At 31.9% G+C, this 7,870-nt stretch overlaps 1 protein-coding gene across 1 annotated transcript; it reads right to left on the bottom strand.

Annotated features, from left to right (window-relative positions):
- Positions 1 to 320: 320 nt before the first annotated feature.
- Positions 321 to 7,420, bottom strand: Myd88 (myeloid differentiation primary response protein MyD88). The gene is made up of 6 exons (XM_090105652.1): positions 7,114 to 7,420; positions 6,419 to 6,636; positions 4,021 to 4,202; positions 2,922 to 3,087; positions 2,434 to 2,593; positions 321 to 2,109 (listed from the first exon to the last, which is right to left on the bottom strand). The coding sequence occupies exons 1-6, from the start codon at positions 7,251 to 7,253 to the stop codon at positions 1,815 to 1,817; spliced, it is 1,161 nt and encodes a 386-aa protein (XP_089961778.1). The 5' UTR covers positions 7,254 to 7,420; the 3' UTR covers positions 321 to 1,814.
- Between the last annotated feature and the right edge of the window lie 450 nt (positions 7,421 to 7,870).

Genomic DNA, 7,870 nt, shown 5'->3' with positions numbered 1-7,870 from the left:
CGTAAAACCATAAATGTTTGAATGCATCGTAATTATGTTTAAGTCATGTTAAGTTTATTTACTTTCTATTTTGTTTGTGCAGTACAAAATGTTTGTTTGTAAAACAAATTATTTCCTTATTTGTGTTGTGCTTAGTCATATTTTAAAGTTAAGTGTATTATTATGAAAATTTATATTGTTTTTTAAACCTGAGAGATTGAAGCTCTTATTTATAATAATAATTATGCTAGGTATCAAATACTTTTGAAGTAAAATTACTGTTTAATGTACTTGTATACTTAGATCTATGTAAATATGTTTTTAGAAATAAAACAAATATATTGAAACATATCAGTTGTTTTTATTTTTCACGATTAAAATAACAATTCACATATACGCTATATAAAATATATAAATACCTTGGAAGCACCTTTGAGGATGTTTAATATCACAAGTTAATCTTTTTCTTTAATAAATTTCTGTAAAACCTGTTATAACATTTTGTGCAAAGAATCATAACTTTTTAACAGTTTTAAAAATGTATACTTAGTAATATAGATGGTAGTGTTTTGTTTCTATGTGCATGTATACAGGGTGTCCCACTATTGGTATACTAAGCGCGAAGGGACTTTTAGTTTTGCATACACTGATCACGTAAAAAATACTTAAACAATAAAATTGAATCAAAAAATTTTTGCTAAATTTTTCCTGAAAATCCATGTTTTCTTCTCTAGCTTCGCGCAGCCGGCATATACCGCTTCGCTGATGTGAGCATTTTGTCTATGAAAACATAATCTTAAACAATATAGGTCACGTGCTGGTAGCAAAGCTGGGCGGGTTGCTTGTTATGGGTGTACACATAAGAGTTTTAAAAATTCATCTATTTGAAAACTGCGTTTGGAATTTTATAAGTATTTTTTACGTACTCAGCGTATGCTAAACTATAACCTCCTTTGAGCTTAGTATACCAACAGTGGGACACCTGTATATCTCATTATTCCTTTTTATTTAATACGTATTGCATTAGGGCTGATTCTTTAATATTTAGATAAAAAAATATTCGAAACATAATGCAGTCTCATATCATTCAAAACAAAAATAACATTTATTCCCTATATAATAAAGTCTAAATTACACATCTCTAACTAATAGCAAATACCTAAAAAGCATCAACTTTTAAAATAAAATTACAACCAATGTAATTCGTATGAACGTGTCTGTCTGTATGTATTGTTGCGTTTAATAATATTTCAATGAAATTTCAATTAATAACAGACACTGTAGACTTAGAAAATCTAGTAACCAAAATAATTATAGCATCAAATTGCACAAATCAAATATAAGTCTCTTACAAGTAAAAGATTTAATTGTATACATAGCACAAGCATATACATAGTTTCTTAATTGATAGCAGGAAATATTTTGTATTTAATTTTCACTTACTTAATATTACGTAATTATTTTTGTGTAATACAAAATTTTGTGCATATATGAAATCTCTACATAATCTCTTAGAATATGAAATTTAGGCAACTGTAGTATTTCTCAAAACATAGTTGCCACATAAAACATATAAGAATAAATCAAAAAATGCACTTTCCCTATCACATTCCACTAAATAAACGATAGGACAAATATATTGTTGAATTTAATTTTAAAATAACTATTAATCCAAAGCAAAATATATTTTTCCATATCACAATGGCATTCTTAAAAATATTTTTGGATTCAAATTTGGAATGACAATTTCTTTTTAATTTTTTTTTCTTTTCCCGCCATTTTGTCTTGAATTTCAAAATTAATATCGAGTACTCTCTTGCAATGAGTACTCGATATTAATTTTGCAACATTATCGCTTTTTTATGTTTCTTCCCCTTGAATGAGTCCAAAAGTTTTCTGAATCCCGACTTTTTCTTCTTTATATCAATGCTTGAGTTCAAAGACTTTGTTTCGTATGAAGATTTGGTGTCAGTCGATGATCGGAGGTCGTTCATTGAGGACGTGTCGGTTGGCGGACTCGGTAATTTGAGGAAATTATCTTGTTTCTTTTCTGGAGTGAAGCGGTTTGTGTCACTGCTCGGTAACTCTTCGATTCTCATAGCGGAGTGGGTGGATGATGAGCTAGTCAATCTAGAAATACAAAATAGCCATTAAAATGGCAGCTAAATGGTTGACAAATATGAATGATTTATTGCGAAGTTATGTGAATAACAGTATAGTTTAGATTTATATCAGTTGCAGTATAATTTTAAATTCGTAAGTACATTTTACAAAGCTTAACAATATAATAATGAAACTGTAAATTATCAAGCAAAATTAAATAAAATTACACACTTTATTTTTCTATTACCTAAAATTCATCAAAAAAATAGGGGCCAAGTTACCATTATTTTTTGGGACAAAAAAGTGTTACAATTATTTTCCCAGATACATATTAATAAAGAAACACCTTACCTGGGCACATCCCGTACTTCCAATGAGCGCTCGAGTTTGCCCCAAAACTCGTAGGGCGATTTGCGATCAGTACTGTAGTATAAGTTATGGTAGTAGGTTAGATGTAACGGTAGTATGCAATGTCTGTACATTATTGGTATGATTTTCAGTTGTTTCTTTTCTGAAATTAATAAATTACTTTTTAATAGTAGTACATATATTGAAATAAGAATAGTTACTTAAATATTCCATTATTTGATTGTATATTTTAGAGCAAATATATTGTAGAGCAGAATATTATTTCTTGCGAGTTGCGTGTATAGGCTTAAAAACATCGATTTTTTAGACCTCTTCTTCTATGCTTCTTATCATATAATCATTATATTATAATGTGTCACTTTAAACTGCTTAATCATTAGAAGAAAAATATTACAGAAACTGTTACCTAAATGTATTATGGTTCAAAAGCAATATTTTTGAAACTTGAAAGCTCCACAAATTCCACTCACCAATCCCATCAGCCTGCGCTAAATTCATGAAGAACGTATTGGCCGGGCTGCGCAGAAAGTCCGGAGAATATATCAGTATGATGCGACTGCAACGCTCTGAGATCAGACGAGAGACTGGCGCGAAACGGGTCCCGTGACCCGGGAGGAGATCGTCTTCTGTACATAGCTGGGGATGAATATTATAGGTTTTAATAAACAATGTTTGTTAAAATATTATTTACTAGGTTTCCGCCCGCGGCTTCGCCCACACTGAAAATGATGTAATCACACATTTCTGTGATTACATCATTTTCATAAAAGTAGCCTATGTCCTTTCTCGGGTATCAAAATATCTCCTTACCAAATTTCATGCAAATTGGTTCAGTAGTTTAGGCGTGATTGAGTAACAGACAGACAGTCAGAGTTACTTTCGCATTTATAATATTGATATAGTATGGATTTCACAAAGGATACTATGTAGTCTACCATCTCCTTGCGTAATATATTACAGGATAGTTGCATTTGGAATCATAAACAGATTATTAATTTTATTGCAAGTAGGCGAAAATCCAAATCTACCTTGACAGACTACGTATTTTTTCGCTACACGAATAACTTTTTTTACATTCACAAATATTAATTATTAAACAAGTGTTGTGACGAGTATTATAAAAAAAGGATTTGAATTCTGTCACTATAAACATGAATTAAAGAAACTTTATCACTGCAAATAATCTGTCTATCCAATTGTCCAAAAGATCCATATATTGCAATATTAAATAAATAATAAATAAATATTTCGGGAGAATTTTCACACACGGCACGATCTGATCCCATACTAAGCTTTTCGCTTGTGTTATGGAAACCAGATGGCTGATAAACATACATTATATAGTTTAAATAAATACTTATATGTAGATAATTAACACTCAGACACAGAGCAAACATCTATGTTCATCACACAAATATTTACCCCAGGTGGGAATCGAACCCACGACCACTGACTCTGTAGGCAGGGTCAACCAACCAAGCCAACCGGTCAGTCAACAACATAACATCATGTTTATTATAATGTATAAACCTATTTCGAAATGATATTATATATGATTTGCATACATACCCTAAACCCATTCTCTGTGAGCCGACTCAACAGCTCATTGACAAAGTCCCGATCCTCCCTTGCGTACAACACGTACGCGTGATAACGTTGCGGACAACCAAACTTCTTATCATCGTCCGTGATTAGATCCTCCTCTGACACTGCCACCATCTCTTGGTTACCATTTTGATTCACTTGTTTAACTGAAAATGATAGTAATTATTTACTATGTAGATAAATACATTATGGCTATGCTTAACATCAATAGACAGTAGGTTCTGTAGGTAATTCGCCGAAGATGAACGGTGGCTACCGTTGGGTTTTAGTGGGTAGGGCTTCATGCGAGTCCCACAAACCCCCTCGAGCAGTAAAACTGTAGAGGGGGATGCGAAAATGCATTTCCCAACGTTAAAAAAAAAAGGTTCTGCAGGTAATATGAACAACCATCTCAACCAATATAAAATTATTTCGAATCCTGACTCTTGAAAAAATCTCATTTGAATGCTATAAAAACTAAAACAATATAAACCCATTATTGATAATCCATATTGGATAAAATAATTCATGAGCTCAAATTCTAGGAACTGATTTTCTGTTCAATAATATGCTATAATATTATTTTTATAATTTATGTGTTTAGCATGTGATTTTCCAAATTATAATCCTATGCTATCTTGATGCGTAGGATGTGTATGGAAAAAACAAGTATTTCTAATAACCTAGAATGTATTTAATTATTTCATATTTATAAAAAGCCAGAGTACAAAGAAAATAATTTGGAAAATCCAAAAGTGCACGCCTCATAATTTTTTTTTAATAATTATTTATTAATTATTATTTTTGTTTATTTAATAACAATTAAACCACATCGAATCAGACCCTGAAAAATGAAAGGGTTCTATTCCTGAGCATACTCAAGCGTTAGAGAAAAAAAAAGACTCGATTAGTAAAGTATTTCGGTCGCTATCGTGTTAACAAGAAAATCCTCCGCACATACAGACACACGGACGTCCAAGACAGAACTTTTTTAAACTGTTTTTTAACTAGTTTAAATAACAAAAATGACATCAAAAATATCATGAATGTTAAAAATAGTGTTTTTTCTTAATATGTGTGTGTATGTATTATCTTACAAGTGCAATGTATGATACATAAAGACATTTTAAGTTTGAAAAATCAGATGTTTTGCGCGAAGTGACAGTAGTACCCACCTCAACGCTTCGCTTATGAGGCGTGCAAAATAGTGCATATTCTGAATTTTTTTTTTAAATTTATTATGCACATAAGATATAACAAGATTTATAATATAACTAGCTTTCCGCCCGCGGCTTCGCACGCTTAATCTAAAACCTAATAAATTATATACTAAAACCTTCCTCTTGAATCACTCTATCTACTACAAAAAACCGCATCAAAATCCGTTGCGTAGTTTTAAAGATTTAAGCATACATAGGGACATAGGGACAGAAAAGGCGACTTTGTTTTATACTATGTAGTGATATAATTGTTTAGGAAGGAAAATCAAAGCTAAGTAAGCTATACCTCTTATAATACATGTGTAAAATTTTCCTCAAGACTACAATAATTTATTACTCAAATTAGACTTCATTATAAATATAATTTATCAACAATAGCTTATCAAAATTGATAATATTTACAAATTGGAACTATCACTTTTTATTGTTATCACTTAATCAGTGCATTCTAATTAAGTGATTTTGTAACTTGAAAATACTAATTATGTAATAAAAAATGTTGTGTGGTTTTATGAAACCACGGTAAAAGTGAAACTGTTCGAACGGTTCCGAACACTGCTTTGTGTAGCGCATGTCGCGTGACGGTCGGCTGCCGAGTAGGTATACCTACTCGGCAGCCGCGATACACGCGACATGCGCTACACAGACCAAAAAGTTTGAGACGATGTAATAAAAGTTTCACTTTAAAAAATTGTTTATAATTTTTCAATGATATGAAAGAATAGCTGATAAAGATAATGTTTTTTAAATGTGTTTTAGTAAATATTGCAAATTATGAAATACTAGCTTCCGCCCGCGGCTTCGCCCGCGTGGTATTTTGATAAAAGTTAGCCTATGTCCTTTCTCAGGGTCTAAAGATTGTCGGTGCCAAATTTTATCAAAATCTGTTGAGAGGTTTAAGCGGAAAAGCGCAACAGACAGACAGAGTTACTTTCGCATTTATAATATTAGTAAGAATAGTAGGAATTTATTTAAACCGCTGGGATACTTTGATAAACTATAGATTGCAAGTTACTACTCAAAGGATTTATACTTTTATTTAATACATTTTATTTAATTATACTAAACACTAGATTAATTTAAGAATATTTTGCATTTTATTAAATAACTGTATATAATAAAATTTCCAAATTTGCTATTAGTAAATATCTAGATAGACTCACCTATAAGCTTATTTCTGCTAGCGAGATCCAACAAATCATCATACACATCATGTCTATCAATCCACTGCAGGATTTCGAGGAGCCTCCCGACAGTCGCAGTGCCATCATTGCTGTGTATCCACAAATCTATCACACGCCGAGTTTTATCATTGTATTCTCTGATACTGGCCGCTACTTCTGAACTTATGTTGGCAAGTGATGCAACGCCCCTCCAATCCCTGAATGTGTAGTGTTTTAAAATTTATAATAGGTATGTGCTACACACTACATACATGTTTAGAAGCCTTGCATTTTTTAATTAATTACACTATAGGTACTTAGTAGTAATATAATAAGGTTTTGTGGGTAAAGTCATTATTCATTGATCCATTACATTGCAACCCAATCAATTGCAAATTTTAGCAATGAAACGATTGTGCCATTGCTTAAATGTGTAACACTTTTGTAGGTCACCCAGAACATCCTGTTGATTATCAACAGCAAGCTTAATATTGTACCGAATTAATTTTTAATCGTAAATTTACATCTATTTTTCGGCCTTTTACACTTATTATGAGGAAAATAGTATCACAAAAATTAATTAGATCACAGAAATGTTCTTCCCCACATTTGTAAACAAATCGAAAACAATCACTCGATAACCTTTTGACATCTCTTGTGATTAAGAAAAAATAAAAAATACTTCACATATTAACCTGTGTCTTGAAAGTTGATCTGGACAAACAGTAAGTAATATTTTTCTTGTATTTAGCAACGATGATAGCAAATTGAGAGATTCATGGGTAAGAGCTGTGAGTGGATAAGCTCTTAGGTCACTGTCTACCACCGCATTCATTATAACTTTCAATTTTTTCTGTAGGTTTAATTACTATTCCATCCATACAAACATGTCGCCAGTTCGTAACACTTATTTTGTGAGCACGTTTAATTATACAATACACTTTGTTTTCTAATTTCTACACACACAACATAAAATCACACAAATCACAATCGCCAAAAATCAAGACTACCAACCGTCTACCAACATTTAGAATATTGTATTCTGTCATTTGTCAAACCACAGAATATAGGCCAAGCATCAGATAATTTCGCTGCGAAAGAGGTCCCGTCGCGTAGATGTGGCGCCTTGTGGCGCTGTTGGATTACTTGCTCTGTGCGCTGTCGCGGTCGGCGCCAAAAACAATGCTGCCAGCATTATTAATTAGGTAATTCACATTTAATTCAAAAGTTAGGAAAATACATAATACGTAGTTGTTTTATTTTATGGTTATAGAAAGTATCATTTCGTTGTTTGGTCGGCCCAACAAACCAACAAGTAAGTTTATTTATTTACTTTTAACAAAATATCGAAAGTATGACGAAAATTTTTATTTTTACACCCGTTTGTAACCGACTTCTTTGGGCGCGATTTTGACCCACTTTAAACGGCCAGCTTTCATTCAAACTTTGTAG

This window comes from Colias eurytheme, chromosome 9, assembly GCF_061535395.1.
Source record: "Colias eurytheme isolate Ceu_HAF_F1 chromosome 9, ilColEury1 Martin Lab GWU primary, whole genome shotgun sequence".
Lineage (NCBI taxonomy): Eukaryota > Metazoa > Arthropoda > Insecta > Lepidoptera > Pieridae > Colias > Colias eurytheme.
Note: the sequence above shows the minus strand (reverse complement) of the source record. Positions and strands in the feature narration are given on the sequence as shown.